At 50.5% G+C, this 25,911-nt stretch overlaps 1 protein-coding gene across 1 annotated transcript in view; it reads left to right on the forward strand.

The window, feature by feature from the left end:
• Positions 1 to 15,616, forward strand: part of IQGAP3 (IQ motif containing GTPase activating protein 3) — a 93,852-nt gene extending 78,236 nt beyond the window's left edge. The window contains exons 27-37 of the mRNA XM_088449650.1: positions 2,145 to 2,229; positions 2,396 to 2,622; positions 2,726 to 2,858; positions 3,004 to 3,106; positions 3,454 to 3,601; positions 4,912 to 4,999; positions 5,517 to 5,729; positions 5,872 to 6,038; positions 6,131 to 6,232; positions 6,333 to 6,441; positions 13,575 to 15,616. Coding sequence (XP_088305776.1) covers positions 2,145 to 2,229; positions 2,396 to 2,622; positions 2,726 to 2,858; positions 3,004 to 3,106; positions 3,454 to 3,601; positions 4,912 to 4,999; positions 5,517 to 5,729; positions 5,872 to 6,038; positions 6,131 to 6,232; positions 6,333 to 6,441; positions 13,575 to 13,688 — 1,489 coding nt within the window. The 3' untranslated portion in view covers positions 13,689 to 15,616. The remainder of the gene's footprint in view (positions 1 to 2,144; positions 2,230 to 2,395; positions 2,623 to 2,725; positions 2,859 to 3,003; positions 3,107 to 3,453; positions 3,602 to 4,911; positions 5,000 to 5,516; positions 5,730 to 5,871; positions 6,039 to 6,130; positions 6,233 to 6,332; positions 6,442 to 13,574) is intronic.
• Positions 15,617 to 25,911: the final 10,295 nt, after the last annotated feature.

Below are 25,911 nucleotides of genomic sequence, written 5' to 3' on the forward strand. Positions count from 1 at the left end.
GTGTTTCAGCTACTCGTGGACAGGTGGGGACTGCCGGAGCTGGACTTGATGGCCTCCCGTCACAATCACAAGTTGCCCGTTTACGGGTCAAGGACAAGAGACGCAGGCGCAAGTCTGGTGGACGCGCTGTCGGTGAAATGGACGTTTCACCTGGCGTATCTGTTTCCTCCGCTATCCCTGCTTCCTCGGGTTCTGCGGAAATTCAAGCAGGATGGCGGCATGCTCGTGCTGGTAGCTCCGGCGTGGCCCAGACGTCCTTGGTACTCCGATCTCAGGAGCCTCTCCATCGACGCTCCGTACCTTCTTCCTCAGCGTCGGGACCTGTTGTCTCAGGGGCCCTGCCTTTACCCGGATCTGGGTCGGCTGTTGCTCTTGAGACAGCCGTCTTGAGGTCTCGGGGCTTCTCCAGTTCGGTTATTGGTACCATGCTCAGGGCACGCAAGCCTGCTTCAGCACGGATTTATCACAGAGTGTGGCACACTTACTTTCAGTGGTGTGAGTCCAGACATTATGATCCTCAGGTGTTCCGAGTTTCTAGGATCTTGGAATTTCTTCAGTCAGGATTGGATCTCGGCTTACGCCTTGCATCTCTGAAGGTTCATGTGTCCGCCTTGTCCGTGTGGTTTCAACGGCGGATTGCAATACTATCAGACGTTCACACCTTTTTCCAGGGTGTTTTCAGGATCCAGCCTCCCTTTGTGCCTCCTGTGGCTCCTTGGGACTTGGCGGTGGTGCTACGGGTCCTGCAGGGTCCTCCGTTTGAGCCTCTTGAGGCGGTGGAGCTCAAGTGGCTGACATTTAAGACGGTTTTTCTCCTGGCAATTGCTTCGGCCAGGAGGGTGTCTGAATTGGGGGCGCTTTCCTGTCGCCCTCCTTTCCTTATTTTTCACCAGGACAGAGCGGTGCTCCGCACTCGTCCTGAGTTTTTGCCCAAAGTGGTCTCGAAGTTCCACATTAATCAGGTACTTGTTGTGCCAGCTTTTCAGTCCCCTGATCTTTCAGCTGGTGAGACTTCCTCAGATGTGGTCCGGGCGCTTAGAATTTATGTAGACCGGACGGCTTCGGTTAGGAAGTCTGATTCCTTGTTTATCCTCTTTGGTTTTCACAAGAGGGGTTGGCCTGCCAACAAACAAACGTTAGCCCGTTGGCTTCGTTCCGTTATTTGTGAGGCTTATGCACAGGAGGGTTTACCTGTGCCAGCCTCTGTTAAGGCTCATTCCACTCGTTCTGTGGGTCCCTCTTGGGCTGCTAGACGTGGCGCTTCTGCTGTTCAGCTGTGTAAGGCGGCCACTTGGTCTTCTATTCAAACGTTTTTGAGGTTCTATGCGTTTGACACCTTCGCCTCTCAGGATGCTTCCTTTGGGCGCCGGGTGCTCCTTTCAGCACAGGAGCGTCCCCGCCCTTAGTTGAACTGCTTTGGGACATCCCCAAGGTCAACCCTGTGGACCCCCTATGGACCCTGAAGTAGAAAACAAGAGATATGGTAAGAACTTACCTTTGTTATCTCTGTTTCTACGAAGTCCATAGGGTCCACAGGGCGCCCGCCCTGACGCACCTGGCTTCACATGGGCTGTGTGTGGCTGGTCACCGGTTTTCCGTCTCCTATTGCTGTGAGTATGGTTTCTTGTGTGTTCCAGTCTTCCTTCTCTCTGTTCCATATTCTCCTCCGGCCTAGGCTGCTTACCAACTGAGGTGCCTGTGGCTCGGGGGCGGGGTATAGAGGAGGACCCAAGTGCATCCTGGGAGCTAAAAGCTTAACTGTGTGGTGCCCATGGATCCTGTTCCAGCTATAACCCCAAGGTCAACCCTGTGGACCCTATGGACTTCGTAGAAACAGAGATAACAAAGGTAAGTTCTTACCATATCTCTTGTTTTTCTCTCTCAGCTACAGAATGCATTTTGTTGTCTCCTTTCTGCCTCTCTGCTGCGGAATGCGTTGTTTCCTCTGTGTCTCAGCTACAGAATGCGTTCCCTTGTCTCCTTTCTGTCTCTCCGCTGCAGAATGCGTTGTATTTTTCTCTCTCTCTCTCCACTGCGGAATGCGTTGTGTAATCTCCTTTCTTTCTCTCCGCTGCAGAATGCGTTATCTCCTCTCTGTCTGTCAGCTACTGAATACGTTCTGTTGTCTTTTCTCTCTATCTCAGCTACGGAATGCGCTATGTTGGAAAAATTTTAAAAGACTCTCTAAGTCAGAAGTTCCCAAAGGCCAGAGAGGAGGATATACACAAGGTAGGAAATTATTGGATAATAATGTTTCAAGGTAATTTTCACAGCCCCAACAAGTGGCAAGTTTTACGTAGTGATTGGAGACACTAGATGGGGCCTAGTTTTGCTATATGTTTTTATCAGTGTCCATTACATTCGGGCATTATCCTTATTCAAATCTGAATGGCAGATTGTGGGGAATTTGCTCTATTATCGCTTCATGAACCCGGCTGTGGTGGCGCCTGACGCCTTTGACATTGTGGACATCTCAGCGGGTGGAACTATCCATCCAGACCAAAGACGAACGCTGGGCTCCATCGCCAAGGTCCTCCAGCACGCTGCGGCTAACAAGATGTTTGACGATTCTCATCTCGGCCTCGTCAACCAGTATTTGGAGGAGACCCACTGGAAGTTCAGGTCCGTCTTCAAGTGTTGCCCCCTGTTTTTATCCTCGACAAGACAGCCTGATCGATCATACTTAACTAATGAACCAACGTGTTTGTCCTTTCTCTGAATATAGGAAATTTATCCGCACTGCTTGCAATGTCCCGGAACCGGAATACCGGTTCAATGTAGATGAGTATTCGGAAATGGTCAACACCATCAAACCGGTCATCTACATAACTGTTGGGGAATTGATCGATACACACAAGGTGAGGAGACCACTGTATGACATTGTCCATTTGACTGTCACCGTTGAGTATAGTAGACAATGTGATTTATTACAAGGTCGTGTAAAGTCATTTTATGTGTAGCATCGGTTCTCTGTGTAATGTTCTGCGTTCTGTCTATTACTAGTTGTTGTTGGAACACCAAGATGCCATTGCCCCTGACCACAAAGATCCAATACATGAGCTCCTGGAAGATCTAGGAGAGTTGCCTACAGTACCGTCTCTGATTGGTACGTTAGCCCTGTAGTCTGGTGGTTGAACATCGCCCATTATAACAGCAGAATTACAATTCAAATATTTTCCCAGCATGCTACATAATCTAAAATGTAAACTACATTTCATGATTTTCAGTTACTATATACGAAGCATTTAGTCACGATTCATTTTTCTCTAATGAAAGCGAGTATACACATACTGATCTGCATGGATTGCAGAGCCAGATCACAGCTACCCTCAGACCCCGCCACCTCCATTATCTTCAATAGCTTGGTTCGAACACATTAAACATTTAGTTAGGCTATAAGAGAAATCTAGCCCAGTTATATGGACCCATAAGTGACTATGCTCTGTGTTGTAGGAGAAAGCACCACTAACCTGCAGGACGCTGCCTCAGAACAAGCTTTAGCCCAGCTACGGAAATTGGAGATGTCTCTTACTCTCACAAACAAGTTTGATATGACTGAGACAAGTGCAGAAGAGATGGGCACTCACGGCCTGCTACTCAGGTGACTCATTTGGGTGCTAAAAGTTCGGACATCTATTCGTCAGGGCCTCACCTTTTGTCTACATTAACACATGTTGCGAGTTGCCACCAAGGGGACTGTTCGTGGATCCAGGTCATTGATTAGGTTACTAGGATGGGCCCTCATGACGTGAGCCAAGAGTAGCAACTGAATGGTTGTTTGAGTTTATCGTTGTTCTGGCTTTTAAAGGAATTCAGCCTCCTGTGCATTACAGCAAATGTTTCATTCCTAATGTGTTACGTACAGTTCTACAGCTATTGGGTGAAACAGACGGCTTGAGGGACAGCCTCCAGTGTGTGTCATGTTGCTTTAGAGGAGAGAGTGGGAGAAGAGGGCAATACATCAACCAGATAGAGTCCAAACATTACACACAACAAAGATTAAGAAAAAAGTGATAAAAAAAGTTTTAAGACTATAATGTCACCAATCCCTGGTCAGCGGACAGGCTGCGTTGTCATGAGTATTGACACAGGACACAAAATGGCTGCCTTTTCTCTATGGTGGTGATGGATACTTTAAATCGTGTCTGGGCGGCCGTGATACCGGCGCTGATATTAACGGCGCCACAATACCGAAGCCGGCATCCTGGGATGCTGAAGGTAAGTAGCAGGGTGTGGCGGAGAGTTGGAGTTACCAGAGGTTCCCAAACGCAGTCCTCAAGGCTCCTCAACAGTTCAGGTTTTAGAGATATCCATGGTTAAGCACAGGTGGTTACATCAAATTGACTTTGGTACTAATTAAATCAACCATGGATATCTCTAAAACCTGAACTGTTGGGGAGACTTGAGGACCGTGATTGGGAACCTCTGGGTTAGGCACTAGACGGAGGGTTAGGGTTAGACACTAAGAGGGGAGGTTTAGGGTGCGGGAGGGGGAGGTTAGGTTCAGGCACTAGTGGTGGAGGGTAGGGAGAGGCGTAGGGTTAGCATACCGAACAACAAGTGTCGGTATGCTAGCCTTGTCGGGGTGACAGTGATTGCCGGTATCCCATATCCAACCCCATTAAATCCTCTTTATGGGGAGACCAGCGGATTTACAAAAGTGCAGCCAATTAAATTCTAGCTATCATATTTTCTAGAATGTACCAGATAAATGATAGCTGAAATCTGGTGCTGCTACAGCAACACATCCACTTCAGTAAATTTGGCCCCCAGGTTTTGTGTCTAAAGTGAATGTGTTACCTGGACTCACACAGGAGAGCAGAGAAGAGTTGTCTTTTCTTCAGTGTCCCTCAGCATTGACTTGATGAAGTAACATGTGTAACACTAATGCTGTCTGTTACCTCCATGCAGCACCAAGCACATGTTGCTGGACATCATCCAGTCCCAGCCTGTGGACTCCCTAGCAGAGCTTCTCAACATCTCAGCCTCTACACAACAGGTGAGTTCTGCGTCTGTATTTGCTGCTGTTCTCGCCGGCTTGTTGGAGGCCAGAAGACTGGATAGCCTGCCTAGGATATTAATTGCTGTGGCTTAACCAAAGAATTCTTTCAAATTAAGAATCCTGATATGGCGGCTTCACGGTGCTTTGCCTATATTTTAAGGATGCTTCTGTCTTGTGGTAGTTTTGCCATATATTTTTCATTGTCCTGATATTCTACCAACGCCGGTTCCATTGTGATAAATTGGGCACTCCGGCATTTGAAGCTTAGACGTCAGACGAGCTGTGGGTCACCTAGAGGACTTCTCACAGTGGGGTCTATGTACTAAGCCTTGGATTGGAGATAAAGCGAACAGTGATAAAGTACCAGCCAATCAGCTTCTGTCATTTTTCAAACACAGCCAGAGACATGACAGGAGCTGATTGGTTGGTACTTTTTCTCCTTCCTCTTTATCTCCACCCAAGGCTTAGTAAATGGACCCCAGTGTTAAACCGTGTTCGTCTCTTGTCTGGCCAGGAAGCCTCACACTACAACTTAATGCACCAGCGAGCCGTCAGGGATGCCCAGACGCCTGAGAAGATGAGGCGGCACCGATCGCTGCTGGGCAACTGTCAGTTGTCTATCGAGGACAAAAAACGCAATATTATCCGGAATCTACGCAAACTAGAGAGCCTGGGGCTGGTGTCCTCCAATAATCAGTATCAGGACATAATCAACATGATTGCTAAGGTACTTGTGCTGTTAAGAGTAATGATTATGTGAGGATAGGTTCTTCTAAATCATTGTGTTGTTGTAGTCTAACCATAGACAAGTTCTGGCCAGCTACACCTTATACATTTTTTAATGGTCCTTCTTTTCTCCCCCTATCCAGGACATTCGGAATCAGAGGCGATATCGTCAGCACAGGAAGGCTGAGCTGGTGAAGCTCAGACAGACCACGCAAAGGCTGCACTGCAAGACGGCCTTTCACGAAGAGCAGATCGACTTCTACAATCAGTACATTAAGACTTGTCTGGACAACCTCACATCCAACCAGAAGTATGTGGGCTACCATCATGGTTAGTTTTCATTTGCTAGATGCTTAATCTTATCTGCAAGTCTAACGGTTTACCATGTGTTTTCTTACCAAGGCCTACAGGGAAGAATAAGAAGCAGAACACTCTGAGCTACACCGCGACCAGACTGCGCGAGAAAGGAGTCTTACTGGAGATAGAAGATCTACCCTTCAGCCAGTGAGTATTCATTGTGTTCTTCCACCACAGTTCTCTCTCTCTCAATGACGCTCCTGTCCAAAACCCGCATTGTGTATCCACAACTTGCTCTGCCTTCCAGATTCCGCAATGTTATTTTTGAAATCTCCCCCAGTGAGGAAGCTGGGAAGTTCCAAGTGAAGACAAAGTTCTTGGGAGTTGATATGGAAAAATTTCAGCTGAACTATCAGGTGAGTGGATGGGAGAGGAGCCCGAGCGCTGGAGTGAGAAGGCTCGGCTACTTCCCCAGTGTATCTGGTTCTGTTGTGTGCCCCAATAATTATCAAAGCTTTTGATATCACCAATGAATGGTGAAGTCTGAGACGCGGAGGAAACGGACAAACGTACAAGACTAGGGCAGAGCAGAGTTGAACATGTGATTTTATTTTACCCCCAGAGCTCACTTGTCTCTCTTTTTTTTTTTTTTTCTTTTTTTTTTATGCCCCTCCTTATGTTTTGGCTCTATGCCACGTGAGCCTGAATGGTGCCTTCAAGTTCTCGTTTCATTCTTATTATACAAAGTAGGGGTTTCTGTGTATGCTTTTCTCTATTATGCTGTGCAACGTTTACCTTTTACCCGCTGGTCTTGTTGCATAGTTCTGTTTATGGTTCTTTACTTGTCTATATCTCCTTGTTGCATGTTCGACGTTGGACCGTTGTTTATTTTATTACTCCGTTAGCTGTATGTGAGTCGACCTCCTTCGTTTATGCCGTTATCATGTCTGCCATGTTTCTTGTTTGATTTGTTTTACTTTTTTGTATGTGTATATTTCTAAAATGTGTTCTAAAAAAACGCAATTTAAATAAAAAAAAAAAAAAATAGAAACAACTTTATGAACCAGGTTCTAAAACCGAGACTTTCGTAGGTGACGAGAAGATCCATTGTAAGAATGAAAGTTTCTGTTGAGCAAACTTGTGTGATCTCCAGTCAGCCAGAGTATATTATGTAGCGGTCTATCACAGTGCCATCGCTATGTGGGTGTCTCCTTCGTAGGGGGAGACACCAAAATACCAGGGATTTCTACTTCAGGGTCCATAGGGGGTCCACAGGGTTGACCTTGGGGGTTATAGCTGGAACAGGATCCATGGGCACCACACAGTTAAGCTTTTAGCTCCCAGGATGCACTTGGGTCCTCCTCTATACCCCGCCCCCGAGCCACAGGCACCCCAGTGTAAGCTGGTGCCCGGCCGGAGTCGGTCACCGCGCAGGGGGGCTGCAGGAGCAGCCCCCAAAAGCTTTTATTTTAAGTTAAATTTTATTTATTTTTAATCTATTTTTACTACAGACGGCAGCGAAGGGCTGTCTGTACAGACGCCCACGCTGCCGCTCTGATCCCCGACTGGCGCCGCGACGCCAGTACTGATCTGGGGATCGCGGCGGGAGGGCAGAGTCCGTACTAGCCGGACTCTGTCTACCTCCCAGGACTGCTGCCGGAGTCGCCGGGGATTCAGGTAAGCCGCGCGTCGCTGGCTAGCGGCGGCGCGCGGAATGCCTTAAATGCAGTCCTTTAGCCTCCGGTCCGGGGGACAGACCGGAGGCTGCTGGCAGTGGCGGCGGGCCCCCCCCATAACCCGTGGGACCACTAGACCACCAGGGATAACCGGCAAGCGGGAAGCCAGCATCCCTGGGGTTAATGGCCAGCCAGGGGAGGAAGCCTTCCCTGTCAGCGGCTCCTCCCCTCAGCTCAGCGCGCCTTTCAGCACGCAGTCTGGCGTCGCTGAGCTGCAGATTCCTCGGCCACTCCTCCTCTGAGGTCTCCAGCGGCCATTTTCCCAGTGGCAGCGCAGATCTCAGGGAGCACGCGGACCGGTCCCCCTGTGTACCTCTCCCCTGATTAAGGACAGCGTACACAGCACTATAGCCCTCCCAGACACTGAATCTGGGCAGGTTGATTGTAGTGTAAAGGTGCAGTGAGTATATCTTCCTGCATGGTATGTGACTTTTTGCTAGTGCTGCCTGTCTGTGCTTATTTTCCGCTTACTGTCAGCTTATACCTATCCCTTTACTTCTCCTACAAGCCCTGCAGGTGTGTGGGGGAGGGGCGTTTCTACTGACCTCACTTATATAGATCACGTATTTGTGAGGTCCGTCACATACAGTTGTGTGCTACTCAGTGCCATATTGTGGGCTGTTGTTCAGCACACCGGTGAGTGCGTTTTACTTCTACCCTGGTGCCAGATATATAATATATTCTGTCATGTCAGACGAGGAGGTTGAGCGCTCAGTGGCTCCGGTGTTGGCCTCCTGCGGACGCTGTTCTGCAGGAGTAGATAGGGAGGATTTGTCACAGGATGGCCTGTGTAGTCGATGCCAGGTGGCTCCTGGCCCATCCAGACCTTCTCTGGCGCAGGAACCACCGTGGGCGATGTTTTCTCAAGTGCTGGTGTCTATTGCGGACCGTCTGTCGGTCCCGACTGCTCTCCCTACTAGGGCGGTGCCCCAGCCGACCATCCCCCATTCCCCGGGTGTCCCGCAGTTATTGCGGAGTCCTCCTGGGTCTCAATCAGTTGGTCCCTTTGGGGGGTTGCCTATGTATATACAGGCTTCCCCTGTGCCGCAGCAGCCTGTGGTACCTTTTCAGGCTCCTATGGCGACGCCTCCACCATGGGTGGATGTGCTCTCCAACTCCGTGCAAAATTTGGCGGCCGCTTCCTCGGCTTTTCAGTCAATGTTGCAGACTGACATGCCTTCTAGGATTTCTAAACGCCCACTCATGGCACGGGCTGCTCAGGTATCGGACTCAGAGGGTTCCTCAGATGATGGGGAGGTCCCTGATGACACTGACTCGGACGCCTCGGTCCAGGAAATGGATACCAAGTCGTCCATTAATGTGCGAGCACTAGTTAGGGCGGTGCGAGCTATTCTTCTTATAGAGGATGAGGCACCGGTTCCTAGGTCGAAGTTTCCTAGTTTCAAAAAAACTAAGGTGGCTTCTGCGGTGTTTCCCCTGTCTGATCAGTTGACGGATCATATGGCGGTAGCTTGGCAGGCGCCCAGTAAGAGATTCCTTCCTCAGAAGCGGTTGGCTTCTAATTACCCCTTCCCTGAGGCACATTGTAAAAAATGGGAAACTCCACCGGCGGTGGATTCCCATGTCACCCGTTTAACTCGGGGCGCCACCTTACCATTACCGTCGATATCCTCGCTGAAGGATCCCACGGACAGGAAAGTTGAGACTTGCTTAAAGTCTATTTACTCCCTCTCCGGGGCGGTGGCCCGACCGTCCATGGCCATTTCCTGGGTGGCCAAGGCCATTGAGGGGTGGGCCAATGCATTGGAAGATACCTTCCCGGACGACGCTCCGGATGTCCAGCGGGCGTTGTTGGGACAAATGAGGGACGCCGCTTCTTACATTGGAGAAGCTTCTTTAGATGCTAGTCTGCTGACCTCGCGGGTATCGGCTGCAGCGGTGTCTGCCCGCCGATCCTTATGGTTGCGGTCCTGGAGAGCGGACTCTGATTCAAAGAAAGGTCTGGAGGCCTTACCTTTCAATGGGGAATTACTATTTGGTCCGGACTTGGACAAAATAGTGGACACCCTGGCTAAATCCAAGTCGGCCTTCCTCCCTTCGGCGGCACTGCCTGCTAAGGTTCGGAGTTCGGCTTTTCGTTCCTTTCGGGTTCAGGGTAAGGCGAAAGGTCAGTCCTTCCCGAGACAGTCTGCGAGTAAGACGGCCTCTAAACCCAAGAAGCAAGCCTGGAGTGCTCGGCGCCCTTCTTCCAAGCAGGAAGATAAACCTGCGGCCTGATGGGACGGGCCTCCCTCTGGGGGACCTCAGAGTGGGAGGCCGACTTCTTCTATTTGCCCAGTGCTGGCACAATACCACCACGGATGCCTGGGTTCGAGAAGTGGTCTCCCAGGGGTACGCCCTGTCTTTTCGGCACAGACCACCCCACCAGTTTTTCTGCACAAGTCCTTCTCAGGACAAGACCAAGGCGTTACAGGTTCAGGAGGCTATAGAGTCCTTGCTGAAAGCAGGGGTCATTGTTCCCGTTCCTCTATCACAACGAGGGACGGGGTATTATTCGTCTCTGTTTCTGGTGCAGAAACCCAATGGTTCTCATCGCCCTATCCTCAACTTGAAGTCTCTGAACAAATTCCTCAGAGTTCCCAAGTTCAGGATGGAAACGTTACGTTCCATCATTCTGGCGATGGAACCGGGGGATTACATGGTGTCCCTGGACATCCAGGACGCCTACCTCCATGTTCCGATAGCATCTTCACACCAGCGGTATCTGAGGTTCGCTATCCTTCAACACCACTATCAGTTCCGGGCGCTACCCTTTGGTCTCTCCACGGCACCGAGGGTGTTCACGAAGATTATGGCGGTCATGGCCGCACATCTTCGGAACCAGAATGTACGGCTGCTGCCGTACCTGGACGACCTCCTGTTGCTGGCGAGCTCCCCGGAGGTACTGCTTCAACATCTCCACCTGACGATCGCTTGCCTGCAAGCACACGGGTGGTTGATAAATTGGAAAAAGTCCTCCCTGATTCCATCACAGCGGATGGTTCATTTGGGAGCCCTGCTGGATTCGCGTCAGCAAAGGATCTTCCTGACTCCGGAGAAGGTCGCCTCACTACAGCTGCGGATACGCAGTTGCCTGAGCCGTTGCCGCCTGTCGGTCCATTCGGCTATGAGAGTTCTGGGGTCCATGGTGTCGACATTCGACATGGTGGAATTTGCCCAGTTCCATTCCCGGCCCCTGCAGGGGCTGATTCTATCAGAATGGAACGGGTTACCTCACCGGATCCGCTCTCAGGTGCTGGTGTTGTCTCCGGACGTTCGGCTATCTTTGGCTTGGTGGCTTCAGACAGCTCATCTGGTCGAGGGGCGCCCATTTTGGGTCCCGGACTGGGTCCTGCTCACGACGGATGCCAGTCTCCGGGGTTGGGGGGCAGTGACCGGCTCTTTGTCGCTTCAGGGTCGTTGGTCAGCGGAAGAAGCACTTCTCCCCATCAACATCCTGGAACTGCGGGCAGTATACAAGGCCCTGCAGTCGTCCGGCCCCGCTCTTCACGGAAGGGCGGTACAGGTGCAGTCCGACAACGCCACCACGGTGGCGTATATCAATCACCAAGGCGGAACTCGCAGTCAGGCAGCGATGTCGGAGGTGTCTCGTATCCTGTCTTGGGCGGAGGGTCACATTCCAGTGATCTCGGCGGTCTTCATCCCCGGAGTCCTCAATTGGGAGGCGGACTTCCTCAGCCGTCACGACGTGCATCCCGGGGAATGGTCGCTTCACCCAGAGGTGTTTCAGCTACTCGTGGACAGGTGGGGACTGCCGGAGCTGGACTTGATGGCCTCCCGTCACAATCACAAGTTGCCCGTTTACGGGTCAAGGACAAGAGACGCAGGTGCAAGTCTGGTGGACGCGCTGTCGCTGACATGGACGTTTCACCTGGCGTATCTGTTTCCTCCGATATCCCTGCTTCCTCGGGTTCTGCGGAAATTCAAGCAGGACGGCGGCATGCTCGTGCTGGTAGCTCCGGCCTGGCCCAGACGTCCTTGGTACTCCGATCTGAGGAGCCTCTCCATCGACGTTCCGTACCTTCTTCCTCAACGTCGGGACCTGTTGTCTCAGGGGCCCTGCCTTTACCCGGATCTGGGTCGGCTGTCTTTGACGGCGTGGCTCTTGAGACAGCCGTCTTGAGGTCTCGGGGCTTCTCCAGTTCGGTTATTGGTACGATGCTCAGGGCACGCAAGCCTGCTTCAGCACGGATTTATCACAGAGTGTGGCACACTTACTTTCAGTGGTGTGAGTCCAGACTTTATGATCCTCAGGTGTTCCGAGTTTCTAGGATCTTGGAATTTCTTCAGTCAGGATTGGATCTCGGCTTACGCCTTGCATCTCTGAAGGTTCATGTGTCCGCCTTGTCCGTGTGGTTTCAACGGCGGATTGCAATACTACCAGACGTTCACACCTTTTTCCAAGGTGTTATCAGGATCCAGCCTCCCTTTGTGCCTCCGGTGGCTCCTTGGGACTTGGCGGTGGTGCTACGGGTCCTGCAGGGTCCTCCGTTTGAGCCTCTTGAGGCGGTGGAGCTCAAGTGGCTGACATTTAAGACGGTTTTTCTCCTGGCAATTGCTTCGGCCAGGAGGGTGTCTGAATTGGGGGCGCTTTCCTGTCGCCCTCCTTTCCTAATTTTTCACCAGGACAGAGCGGTGCTCCGCACTCGTCCTGAGTTTTTGCCCAAAGTGGTCTCGAAGTTCCATATTAATCAGGAACTTGTTGTGCCAGCTTTTCAGTCCCCTGATCTTTCAGCTGGTGAGACTTCCTTAGATGTGGTCCGGGCGCTTAGAATTTATGTAGACCGGACGGCTTCGGTTAGGAAGTCTGATTCCTTGTTTATCCTCTTTGGTTTTCACAAGAGGGGTTGGCCTGCCAACAAACAAACGTTAGCCCGTTGGCTTCGTTCCGTTATTTGTGAGGCTTATGCACAGGAGGGCTTACCTGTGCCAGCCTCTGTTAAGGCTCATTCCACTCGTTCTGTGGGTCCCTCTTGGGCTGCTAGACGTGGCGCTTCTGCTGTTCAGCTGTGTAGGGCGGCCACTTGGTCTTCAATTCAAACGTTTTTGAGGTTCTATGCGTTTGACACCTTTGCCTCTCAGGATGCATCCTTTGGGCGCCGGGTACTCCTTTCAGCACAGGAGCGTCCCCGCCCTTAGTTGTACTGCTTTGGGACATCCCCAAGGTCAACCCTGTGGACCCCCTATGGACCCTGAAGTAGAAAACAAGAGATATGGTAAGAACTTACCTTTGTTATCTCTGTTTCTACGAAGTCCATAGGGTCCACAGGGCGCCCGCCCTGACGCACCTGGCTTCAAATGGGCTGTGTGGCTGGTCACCGGTTTTCCGTCTCCTATTGCTGTGAGTATGGTTTCTTGTGTGTTCCAGTCTTCCTTCTCTCTGTTCCATATTCTCCTCCGGCCTAGGCTGCTTACCAACTGGGGTGCCTGTGGCTCGGGGGCGGGGTATAGAGGAGGACCCAAGTGCATCCTGGGAGCTAAAAGCTTAACTGTGTGGTGCCCATGGATCCTGTTCCAGCTATAACCCCCAAGGTCAACCCTGTGGACCCTATGGACTTCGTAGAAACAGAGATAACAAAGGTAAGTTCTTACCATATCTCTTGTTTTTCTCTGAGTCCACTCCCCCTTTATGGTAGGTCACGCACAGCTGCGATGCACGGGGGGCTCGGTTTGGTGGGGAAAGAGGGGGGCATATGGAGTGCCCGGTAACCCCTCTGATTTATCATATAGGCTTTGAGCTCTACTAAAGATGTGTTGCCTCTGTGACTCTGTTCTGTGTACTGTCGCCCCAGGATCTCCTCCAGTTGCAGTACGAGGGAGTGGCTGTTATGAAGATGTTCGATAAAGCAAAAATAAACGTCAACCTTCTCATCTTCCTGCTAAACAAGAAGTTCTTCCGCAGTTAAACACATGAAGCATTTCCCTGAGACTCTGCTCTGCTTTCCACATCCCTTGAGCACTGCGCCCTACCACAAACTTGCATGCACTTGCCTAGCTGTGTGACGACCGCCCTCTAGTGATGAGGTGGTAAATTGCAGCTACTATACTGTATCTGCTTGAACAATTTTTTAATTTCAGAATTAAAGTAAATGCTTCAGGTTATTACTATTAATCGAACAAGAAATGTGCTGCTTTGTTGCCATAGAAATTTTGCCTTTGCGGTAATCATGGTCTGTTGATTGCTGTTGGGTTCTCTTGAAACCTTCGTCTATAATCGGTGCGCAAGTCTGGTCATCCTGTGTATTTTGAATGGATGCCTCTATAAAGATGACCTTGAGGGCCATAATCACAGTGATATGATTAATAGTCCAATTTTTTAATGCATATTTTTTTTTATTGCCGCTACATTGCATCAAGTCGATGACTTTTCAGTACCATGTCTGCACAAGCAGCAAAGATTTCCATGGAACAATGGAAGGAGAAGGAATGTCTGATTGCTTCCAATATAACTATTTGAGTTCATCAGTGTTTGTATATTTAAATTATTTGTGTAACACATTTTATTGTGCTTCCAGCTGCCATATTGTCTGTCCTCTTTGATGTTTACACTTGGTCCATGATCTGGAAGATAGGTCTAACTAACTTTATTTTTATTTTTTAAGCCAAAGACTGATTATGCCTTTTTGCGTTTGTGTCAAATTATAACATTATAAAGTACCGCATTTAGTACCTCAGCATCACAAAACTTTGGCTTTTTTTGTAAAGACCGCAATGTCATTTTTGAGTTGCCTAGAACTATACCAATGATCAACTTTATATATTCTTGTTAAGTAACTTAGAACACTAGAATCAGTAACTACATTCAATTCAGCCAACCGGTTGCAATTGTGCCCCCGCTGGGCAGTAAAAGTCCCCTCTCCTGAGGTAGAGAACTGGAGAATTACATTTGGTCGCTGCCCAAGCCTGTTATACTGTCTATATGTTGTGTGCATCTATACTGTGCTTGTATTGTAGACTCCCCTAGAACAGTTAATTGGTTTCTTCCACCAAATCGCTTAACACCCCCCATACAGTTTCATACACCTCACACATATTTTCATAACCGTCCTCTCAAACCCATTTTACTTTATCCACCCTCTATTACATAACCGCCATTTTGTTACACCACCAACAAAAAGTACAAATCCCATTTAGTGATGGATATCATTTGTGTGCCATAATGTACTGTTCATGTTCCTCAGAATACATGTTAGGAAACACACATGATCTCCATTGCCAGCACAATAATCCACTAAAAAAAACCTACTTCAGATGTACCTGGTTTTCAGCAAAGCTGTCCTTTGACAACCTAGATAGTTGTCAGCCCCACCCCTTTTCTCACATTTTTGCAACTGGCTGTCATCTGGACCATTGCAACAGTTAATAAGGTGGCTGTGACAGCTGTGCTAAGGAGATAATTGTCCGATATTTTGGTTGGAAATCATATTGGCGATTAGTGGTTATCGCTTTTTTTATCAGTCTTTACAAAATTGTGTTATTAAGGGAAAATGCTGACCTTTGTATAATAATGTATCTCTAATCTCTTTGTGTGTGGTTTGTTACATTTTAAAATATATTTATAACTCTTAAATAACTGGCACTGCAATATTGTATTCTCCATATGTTAGTGTGCCTGTTGCCCAAGCAAATTGGAGGTTGCCATTTTGTGCCTTGAAGTAATATTCATGAGAACAGCATGTCTGCGGTGTAAGAGGTTTCTTGTGAATTGTCTGCAGTCACAAAATGGCTGTCTAAGTGTGAGCAACAGATGTGCTTGAAATCTGTTTAAACCTCACAATGTCGTCCAGTTTTTCTGTCTTGTCATATATTTTAATAAAGCTGAATTTCCCTGTAATTTGTACATCTGTGGTTATTGTGTATTGAGTGAAGATTACGCCATTGTGTGGAGAATAATATTGTAGATTACCTTTTCGCAGCTTATGCTTGAAGGAAAAATTGCTACAGAATTTGCTAAAAATTAGGAAAAATTTTAAAACCCATCAGACACAGGTTCATTCATTGTATGAGATTGTCCTCCTGTCTTGTTGTGTGTCTGTCACCTACACTCACATCAGAGTGCAGCCTAACAATTCACTAAGGGCCAGAGACCTCACAGAGGTTTGTGGTATGGTAGGTCAACATGAAAATGCCGACATTTATAATTCTAGCAATTACTGAATAGCTTCTGTCCGTATGTCATGTTCTTGCTGGTCCCCTCTGAGGGAATCTGTATGATTTACCGCCGGACCCATGCCCGGCGGTTGGAATCCCGACAGCGGCATCCCGGCAGAGGAGGAAATCCCGATCGTCAAGGTATGTATATACTAACTTATTTCTACCCCCTGACCCTCCCTTAGAGGTGCCTAACCCTAACATCCCCCCCCCAGTGCTTAACCCTAATCCCCCCTCTAAGTGCCTAAACCTAAGTCCCCTCCCCGGGGGTGCCTAACGCTAACCCCCCCTTCCCCTAGCCTAAACATAACCTCCCGGGGGGTTGCCTAACCCTAAGTCGTCCCCCCCCGGGAACCCTAAACCTAACCCTCCCACTCCCCTCGACTATACGTGCCCCGAATCCCTTCGATCGGGATGTTGGGCTCCCGGTGTATGTCTAATGACAGGCGTCGGCATATTGACTCCTGTCTTTAGACCCTTGCTGGGATATGACAGTCGGGAAGCCGTTTGTCGGGATTAGGTCCGCCGGCTTCCCGACTGCATACCCCTCTGAGGGTGGCGTCTAATGGATTCACCTTTCGTAGCGGGCAAAAGTGGTATCAAGTTTTCTTTTTAAAGCCTGCACTAAAGTGGTTTTGATCTAGCTTTGTAGTGTATTGTACTACGCCCCCCCAAACTGATCTCTCTCCTCCTGTCCAACATCGTATCATGTACAAGGACCATTTCATCTGTTCAAGTTTGATTTTGAGTTTTCTGTAGCCTACTAAATAGTGGCGGCAATTCCAAGCCACTGATTATCTGCTTTTCTACTTCAGAGTCCATAGGGGGTCCACAGGGTGACCTTGGGGTATAGGTGATGCCGAGTCATCCGGACACCTTCCGCAGTAAATTTTTCTTCCCAGGATGCACTTGGGTCTCCCTCTATACCCCGCCCCCGTGGCCAGAGGCACCTCAGTTTCGTTGGGTGCCTGGCCGGAGTCGGGTCCCCCGAACATGTTTTTATTTTAAGAGGTTTGCTTCTACATAGCGACAGCAAGGACAGTCCAGGGGACGTCCGCGCTGTCTCCGTCACCCTGCCGGCGCCGAGATGCCGGTACTGATCCGGGGATCTCGGTGGGCCTCTGGGGTCTTGGCTAGCAGGGACCTCGGGGGGAATCTCTGGACTGTGGCCGGATGCTACAGGGGACATATGTAAGCGGCGGGTCACTGCGGCGGTGCGTGCCGGAGTCGCAGTCTTTTTCCCCGGGCGGGGGACTTCCTTGGGGATGACGGCAAGTGGGGCCAGGCACTGAGTCCTGCGTCCCCACTAAGCCGCCTGGGACTCTGGGCTGGAGTTCTGCAGAACGCTCCAGCGTCCCAGGGGTTAAACGCTGGCCAGGGGAGGCAGCCTTCCCTGTCTAACAGCCGGCTCCTACCGCTGCACAGCGTGCCTTTCCACCGCGGTCTGGCCGGGCTGTGGTAGCTTCCCTCCTCCGGCTCTGCCCCCACAGATCTCCGACTGCCATCTTCCTGGCTGAGTTTCAATTTCTTACTGTCAGCCATTTTACTTTCCCTATACCTCTTCTCTCTCTCTGAGCCCTAACACAGGTATGTTGGGGTACACCCTCACAGTCTGTTATATCTGTGCAGGGGGTCAAATACATTATTTCTACTTCAGGGTCCATAAGGGGTCCACAGGGTTGACCTTGGGGTATAGGTTGCGAACCAAATCCGGGCACCACGCAGTTAAAGCTTTTAGCTCCCAGGATGCACTTGGGTCCACTCTCCCTATAACCCCTCCCCCCAGCCAGAGGCACCTCAGTTTAAGTTGGTCCCCGGCCGGAATCGGGTCACCGTTACTGCAGGGGGGCTGCTTAGCAGCCCCTAAGCTTATCATTTATTTTAAAGAGTTTTATTTTATTATTTTTTACTACTCTTCAGAGCAGCAGCATCAGACTTTCCAATGGACGTCTAAGCTGCCGCTCCTACACCCCGCCGGCGCTGCGACGCCAGTACAGATCTGGGGATCGCAGCGGGACCCCAGAGTCTGTACTAGCCGGGCTCTGTTGGAATCCCTGGGCTGCTGCCGGATCGACGGGGACAGGTAAGTCGCGTGGTCACAGCTTGCGGTGACCCGCGTGTACATGCAGCCTTATGCCTCCGGTCTCTGGGGACAGACCGGAGGCGCTAGCGGTGGCGGCGGGCTCCCCCTCCATGGAGGCATACCCCGCGTGTCCACAGCCCACTAGGGATTATAGCGGCAGCGGGAGCCGGCATCCCGGGGGGTTAATTGCTAGCCAGGGGAGGAAGCCTTCCCTGTCTAGCGGCTCCTCCCCTCAGCGCGCCTTTCAACACGCAGTCTGGCGTCGCTGAGCTGCTTCCTCCGCAGGCCACGCTTCTTCTGAGGTCTCCAGTGGCCATTTTCTCTCTGTGGTGCTGAAGAACTCCTAGGATGTCAGTGAGCCCAGTCCCCCGGCGTACCTAGCCATTTTGGGTGAGTGTACACAGCGCTATAGCCTTCCCAGACACTGAATCTGGGCAGTTGAATGTAGCAACATTGTGCAGTATATTATATGTCATGCTTATGTATGTACAGTATATATGTCTGCATTGTATGTGACTTATGCTAGTGCTGACTGTCTGCTTTTTCTCTCACCTGTCAGTGTATATCTATCCCTTTTCTTTATCTGCCCTAATACAGGTGTACCTGGGGTGGTTCTGAGACCTCACATATATATACTTGTTAATATTTGTGAGGTTTGTCACATACTGTTGCGTGCTGCACGTTGCCATATTTTAGATGGAACTGTGTGTTGCATACGCTGATAATGGGTCCCTGCAGCTACTCTTAGCGTTAGTCAGGACCGGTATGGCGCTGCTTAATATTTCCGTCAAGATAGTCAAATATATCTGACCAGGAGATTGCACACGATACTGCACCCATTATTGCTATCCTGCAGAAATTAGTGCGGAGGATTTTAACTCAGAAAGGTTTATGTATGCGGCGCCATCTGGTGCCGGGCCCCTTGCACGACCCCCTTAAAGGGCGGTTTATTTCTCAGGATCCTCTCCTTTGAGGATCGCCGGGCGGGCCCCATTGTCGTCACTCGCTTGGAGTTACTTCACCATACTGCCCTATTCAACTCGGGGTATCTCGCAATTTCTTGCAGTTTACCCCTGTGTCACAGACTATCGCTCCCTGCCGGGGTTTTCACAGTACATGAATTACCTCCGATACCACATCGGTCTGTCATTCCCCTTGCAGGGATTATCACAACGGCCACCCTGGTGGATGTCGTTTTCTACGAAATACTAAATGGCGTGATATACGCCCTGTGGTTACTTCCCAGTGGCTCTGCCGTGAACTGGATGGTGTATTCGGCTCTTTCCCTCTCACATGGGGGGAGCCGATTTCAAGTATTATTATCCCTGCTTTGGGGCTGGTAGCCAGGTTCATTCTGGATATAGAGAATGTCGATCCTGCACCTGTATCATACATTTCCCGTTTCTGCCCAGTGGGTGGATCTCATGGCGGGAGTCTGGCTGTCGCTAGATACGAGGAGTCACAAAGGCCTCCTGTTTCCCATTCCCTGAGGGTCCTCACAAGTAATGGAATCTCCTTCTGGGGTGGATTTGTATGTTCATCGTCGGATTACAGGCATTAATACGCCTCCCAGCCTGGACGGATTTTACGGATCCGTAGGTGGTAGCTTTGCCTGAAATCAATGTACTCGTTTTCAGGGCCTGTTGCCCATCCTACCATGGCCATCGCATGGTGATGCTTTTGTAACGTTTTTTCCCCTCCAACACGTCTGGGGTTCAAATGTCTTTTGCCGCTCACATAAAATATGCAGTGGTCGTGTGGGATTACCTACATGGGATGCCGGTCTTCTAACTTTCAGGGTTTCGGCTGCGACTGTATTCGCCGCAATACCCTATGGCTACGTTATGGGAAAGCAGAGGTGCAGACTCCTTCCATGGGGAAGATCTTGTTTGGTCCTGACCTTGACAAGATTGTTGCATCATTGGCAGTATCACTAATGGAGAGATACTGTCTTTAGCTACTCCCACTACATTCGGACTAACTCTGTTAAGTCTCTTTGTCCTCAGGGTCAGCCTAAAGGCCTGTTTTTTCCTAGGCTGTCGGCCTCCACGGGGGCCACCATATCCAGTACCGAGCAGTCCTGGACTTACGGACGACCCTGCTTCTACGCTTCAGGATAAACCTTCAGCCTGACGGGACAGGTCTACATCTGGGGAATTCCAGAGTGAGGTACTGATTCTCAACGGCCTCTCATTGCTCAGGCGGCCTCCTCACAGGCGTTGTTCCACGGGCCCTTCTTCAGACGATCAGGGCCTTACATTCCCAGAAAGCTATACAGTCTTGGCGCTAAGCAGAGCTATTTCGGCCAGCCTCACTATCTCAGCGAGGGACTGGTTGTTCTACTTTCTTTCTGGGGCAGTGACCGACTGGTCCTCATTTGCCTATACTCTGTCTCAAATCCCTGAGTCAGATTCCAAGGGTGCCTGGACTCAGGTGGAATCCTTCATGCTCCATCATCCGACATTTGGAACCTGGGGATTTTATGGTATATCTGAGTATTCATGATACGTACCTACGGGTACATACAGAGCCCTCTCAGCATGGTTTCAGGTTTGCTGTGCCACAGCAACATTTGCAAGTTTCGGGCTCTGCCTGTTGGGACTGTCCTCAACTCCACCGGATTTTACAAGCTTTATGGATTTTCTGACAGTTCACCTGTTCAGTGTATCCGAATGCTCCTTTATCTGGGCGGCCTCCTGCTTTTAGCAGGATCACCGAGGTACTTTACCACTAGGTCAGGCTAACCGTGGCTTCTTCTCGGCACAGATAAGTAGTCAACGGAGAAAAAGTCCTCCCTGCATCTCTCACAGGGTAGTCTTCATCTGGGAGCACTGCTGGATTCTCAGAATCTTAGAATTTTTCTGGCGTAAGACAAGATCTCAGCTCTTCAACTTGGAGTGTGCGGATGTCTACACAGTCGACATATGTCATTACTCTTGGTGATGCGCGGTCTACCTTTTGGTAGGGTGGAATGTGCTCAGTTACATTCCAGGCCTTGCCATAATTGACTCCTCTCCGGATGGATCGAGTTTTTTCCATCGGATCGCTGTTCGCACGATGATGCTCTCTCTGGAGGCGAGTCGGTCTCTGTTCGGGTGGCTATGGCCATCTCGTCCAGGGTATTCTTTGCTACAGACAGTGTCTGGTCCGCATTCGTTTCGGTGCTGCTGGACGTCTGTCGCTTCCGCCCTGCCACTTAATTTGTTGGAACTTTAGGCTGTCTTGGGCCTTCACTCTGGCCTAACCCATATGTCACGGTGAACCTGAATAGGTTCAGTCCGACAGTGTCACAACAGTGGCTTCTATCTAGGCAACACTGGTAGTTGGGTGGCAATGACAGGAATGTCATACATTCTGACATAGTCCAAGGGTCTTCTCCTGGCCAACTCTGCAGTGTTCATTCCGGGAGCTCTCCATTGGGAACCCTGTGGACCCCCTATGGACCCTGAAGTAGAAAACATGTGATATGGTTAGAACTTACCTTTGTTATCTCTGTTTCTACGAAGTCCATAGGGTCCACAGGGCGCCCGCCCTGACGCACCTGGCTTCATATGGGCTGTGTTACTGGTCACCGGTTTCCCGTCTCCTTTTCTGTGAGAATGGTTCTTGAGTGTTCCAGTTTTCTCTCTTTTTCTCTCCTCCTCCGGCCTTTGGCTACTTACAAACTGAGGTGCCTCTGGCTGGGGGGAGGGGTTATAGGGAGAGTGGACCCAAGTGCATCCTGGGAGCTAAAAGCTTTAACTGCGTGGTGCCCGGATTTGGTTCCCAACCTATACCCCAAGGTCAACCCTGTGGACCCTATGGACTTCGTAGAAACAGAGATAACAAAGGTAAGTTCTTACCATATCTCTTGTTATTGCTATCCTCTTCACTATGTCTGGCAGTGAGAGTGATATGCCTAATTTGACTCCCGCCCAGCTGTCCTGTAAAAAAATGTACAGCGACTTTAGGGGTGGGAGACATGGTACTGGAGGGATTATGTTTGAGGTGCTATGCTCCCCCAGGTCCCTCTACGGTCCCTGTCACTCCGCAGGAACCTCTGTGGGCGTGCTTTGTACAAGCACTTACGGGCATTGCGGGACGTTTAGCTGCCCCTCCTGTGTTTTCCCCTCTGGGGCTCACACAGCAGCAGCTTCTGCCCTCTCAGAGCTTGCTTCAGGCGGCTGCACCCTTACAGGTGCTTTCTCCCCAGTGGGTTAATACAGTTCCCACTGCATTGCAAAATGTCGCAGAAGTGTGACAGGAGGGGGCCCCTCAGGGCTAAAAGATTAGGGTAGGGAGAGGCGTAGGGTTAGCATACCGAACAACTAGTGCCTATGCTAGCCTTGTCGGGGTGACAGTGTCGGGATCCCATATCCAACCCTTTCTACTTCAGGGTCCATAGGGGGGTCCACAGGGTTGACCTTGAGGGGGTATGTCTGGATCCACGGGCACCACGCAGTTAAAGCTTTTGCTGCTCCCAGGATGCACTTGGGTCCATCCTTTTCTATACCCCGAGTCACAGGCACCTCAGTTTTAGTTTGGTGCCCGGCCGGAGTCGGGTCACTCTGGGCTGTGGGGCTGCATAAGCAGCCCCTTAGGTTATTTTTATTTTTTTAAAGAAGAATTTTATTTATTTTTACTTCTTCAGAGCGGCAGCATCAGACTGTCCATCTGGACGTCCACACTGCCGCTCCAACAACCCCGCTGGCGCTGCGATGCCAGTACTGATCTGGGGATCGCAGCGGGACCCCGCAGTCAGTACTAGCAGGGCTTCGGGATCTCCCACTGACTGCTGCCGGATTCTACGGGGACAGGTAAAATGCAGTCTCTCACCGCCGGGCTAATAGCGCCGCCGTGCTCCCCCTCTTCAGGAATACCCCGCGTGACCGCTGGACCACCAGTGAATAATTGCGGGAAGGGAACCAGCATCCCTGGAGTTAATCACTAGCCAGGGGAGGCAGCCTTCCCTGGTTTAGCGGCTCCTCCCCTCAGCTCAGCACGCCTTCTCTCATGCGTGCTGGCATCGCTGAGCTGTTCATCCTACAGCCACTCCTCCTCAGAGCTCTCCGGCGGCCATCTTCTCAGTGTCAAATGCAGATCTCCCAGGCGGTGCATGGACCAGTCCCCCTGCGTACCTCTCCCCTGCAAAAGGACGGTGTTAGCAGCGCTATAGCCCTCCCAGACACTGAATCTGGGAGGTTGATTGTAACGAAAGTGAGTATATCTTCCTGCATGGTATGTGACTTTTACTAGTACTGCCTCTCTGTGCTAATTTTCTGCTGACTCATCTTTTACCTGTCCCTTTCCTTCTCCTACGGCCCGCAGGTGTGTGGGGGAAGGGCGTTTTTCTGTGTACCTCACTTGTATAAAACAAAGTATTTGTGAGGTCAGTCACATACAGCGGTGTGCTACTCAGTACCATCTTGTGGGCTGTTTGTGTTGCATACTTGGGAGTGCGCAGGTGTTATATGCCTCCCCTCTTCTCGGTGATACATATTTATTGCAAATTTATTGTCATGTCTGATGAGGAGATTGAGGTCTCCGTGGCTCATGTGGTGTTTTCCTGCAGACGCTGTTCTGCAGGGGTTGCTAAGGAGGATTTATCACAGGATGGACTGTGCGGGCGGTGCCAGCTAGCGCCTGGCCCCTCCAAACCCCCTACGGCGCGGGATCCTCCTTGGGTGATGTTTCACAGGTGCTGGCACCAATCGCGGACCGTTTAGCGGTCCCGACTGCAGTCCCTACTAGGGCGTTGCCCCAGCCTACCATCCCCCATTCCCCGGGTATTCCGCATTTATTGCAGTCTCCTCCCGGGTCTCAGACTGTGGGTCCTTATTCGGGGTTGCCTGTGTACGTACAGTCTCCCTCCGTGATGCAGCAGTCCATGGTGCCCTTTCAGGGGTATCCTCAGACGGTTCCTCCACCCTGGGTGGATGTACTCTCCAGCTCTGTTCAGAGTCTGGCGGCTTCGTCTTCGGCTTTTCAGTCGGTTACATAGTGACATGCCCCCAAAGGCGTCCAAGCGCCCCATTACGGCTTCACAGGCTGCGCAGTTAACGGACATGGACTAGTCTTCAGTTGACGGAGAAGTACATGAGGACACTGACTCTGATGCCATGGCCCAATAAGGTGGAGACTAAGTCCTCCATAAATGTGCCGGCATTGGTTAGGGCAGTGCGGGCCATCCTTCACATAGAGGAGGATGCTCGGCTCCTAGGTCGAAGTATCCTAATTTTAAAAAGGCAAAGATAACTTTGAGTGTTTTTTCCCCTGTCTGACCAATTGACGGATCATATGGCGGGGGCCTGGCAGTCGCCCAGTAAGAGATTCCAACTACAGAAGCGGTTGGCATCCAACTATCATTTTCCTGAGGCTCATTGCATGAAATGAAAAACACCACTGGCAGTGGATTCCCATGTCACCCACTTAATTAAAAGCGCTACGTTGCCATTGCCGTCTATCTCTTCTCTGAAAGATCCCACGGACAGGAAAGTAGAGACATGTTTAAAGTCTATCTATTCTCTCTCTGGGGCGGTGGCCCGTCCGTCCATGGCCATTTCTTGGGTGGCTAAAGCCGTTGAGAGCTGTGCCAGCACTTTAGAGCATACCTTTCCAGATGATGCTCCGGATGTCCAGAGGGCGATAATAGGACAGATGAAAGATGCGGCTTCCTATATTGGGGAAGCATCGTTAGACGCCAGCCTGCTGACCTCTAGGGTTTCGGCTGTAGCTGTGTCGGCGCTGCGGTCCTGGAGAGCTGACGCAGACTCTAAAAAGGGTCTGGAGGCCTTACCTTTTAATGGGGAGTTGCTATTTGGTCTAGACTTGGACAAAATAGTGGATACTCTGGCTAAATCCAAGTCAGCAGGTGCTGAAGCCGAAGGCTAAGGTGAGGAGCTCCGCTTTTCGGTCCTTTCAGGTTAAGAGTAAGGCCAAATGTCAGTCCTATCCGAGGCAGTCGGCGACCAAGACCGCCTCTAAGCCCAAGATTGCCAGGCGCCTTTCTTCCAAGCAGGAAGATAAACCTTCTGCCTGATGGGACGGGCCTCCCTCTGGGGGACTCCAGCGTGGGAGGCCGACTTCACAATACCACCACGGATACCTGGGTTCGAGAAGTGGTCTCCCAGGGGTACGCCCTGTCTTTTCGGCACAGGCTGCCCCACCAGTTTTTCTGCACGAGTCCTTATCAGGACAAAACCAAAGCTTTGCAGACTCAGGAAGCTATAGAGTCCTTGCTGAAGGCAGGGGTCATTGTTCCCGTTCCTCAATCACGACGAGGGACGGGGTACTACTCTACTCTGTTTCTGGTGCAGAAACCCAATGATTCTCATCGCCCTATCCTCAATTTGAAGTATCTGAACAAATTCCTCAGAGTTCCCAAATTCAAGATGGAAACGTTACGTTCTATCATTCTGGCGATGGAACCTGGGGATTACATGGTCTCCCTGGATATCCAGGATGCCTACCTCCATGTTCCGATAGCACCTTCGCACCAGCGGTATCTGAGGTTTGCTATCCTGCAGCATCACTATCAGTTTCGGGCGCTACCCTTTTGGCCTCTCCACGGCACCAAGGGTATTCACCAAAGTGATGGCGATCATGGCCGCACATCTTTGGAGCCAGAATGTACGGCTGCTGCCGTATCTAGACGACCTTTTGCTGGCGAGAAGGCTCGGCTACTTCCCCAGTGTATCTGGTTCTGTTGTGTGCCCCAATAATTATCAAAGCTTTTGATATCCCCAAAGAATGGTGAAGTCTGAGACGCGGAGGAAATGGACAAACGTACAAGACTAGGGCAGAGCAGAGTTGAACATGTGATTTTATTTTACCCCCAGAGCTCACTTTTCTCTCTTTTTTTTTTTTTTTTTCTTTTTTTTTTATGCCCCTCCTTTTGGCTCTATGCCACGTGAGCC

Source organism: Taudactylus pleione, unplaced genomic scaffold, assembly GCF_031769625.1.
Source record: "Taudactylus pleione unplaced genomic scaffold, aTauple2 ptg000490l, whole genome shotgun sequence".
NCBI classification, from domain to species: Eukaryota; Metazoa; Chordata; class Amphibia; order Anura; family Myobatrachidae; genus Taudactylus; species Taudactylus pleione.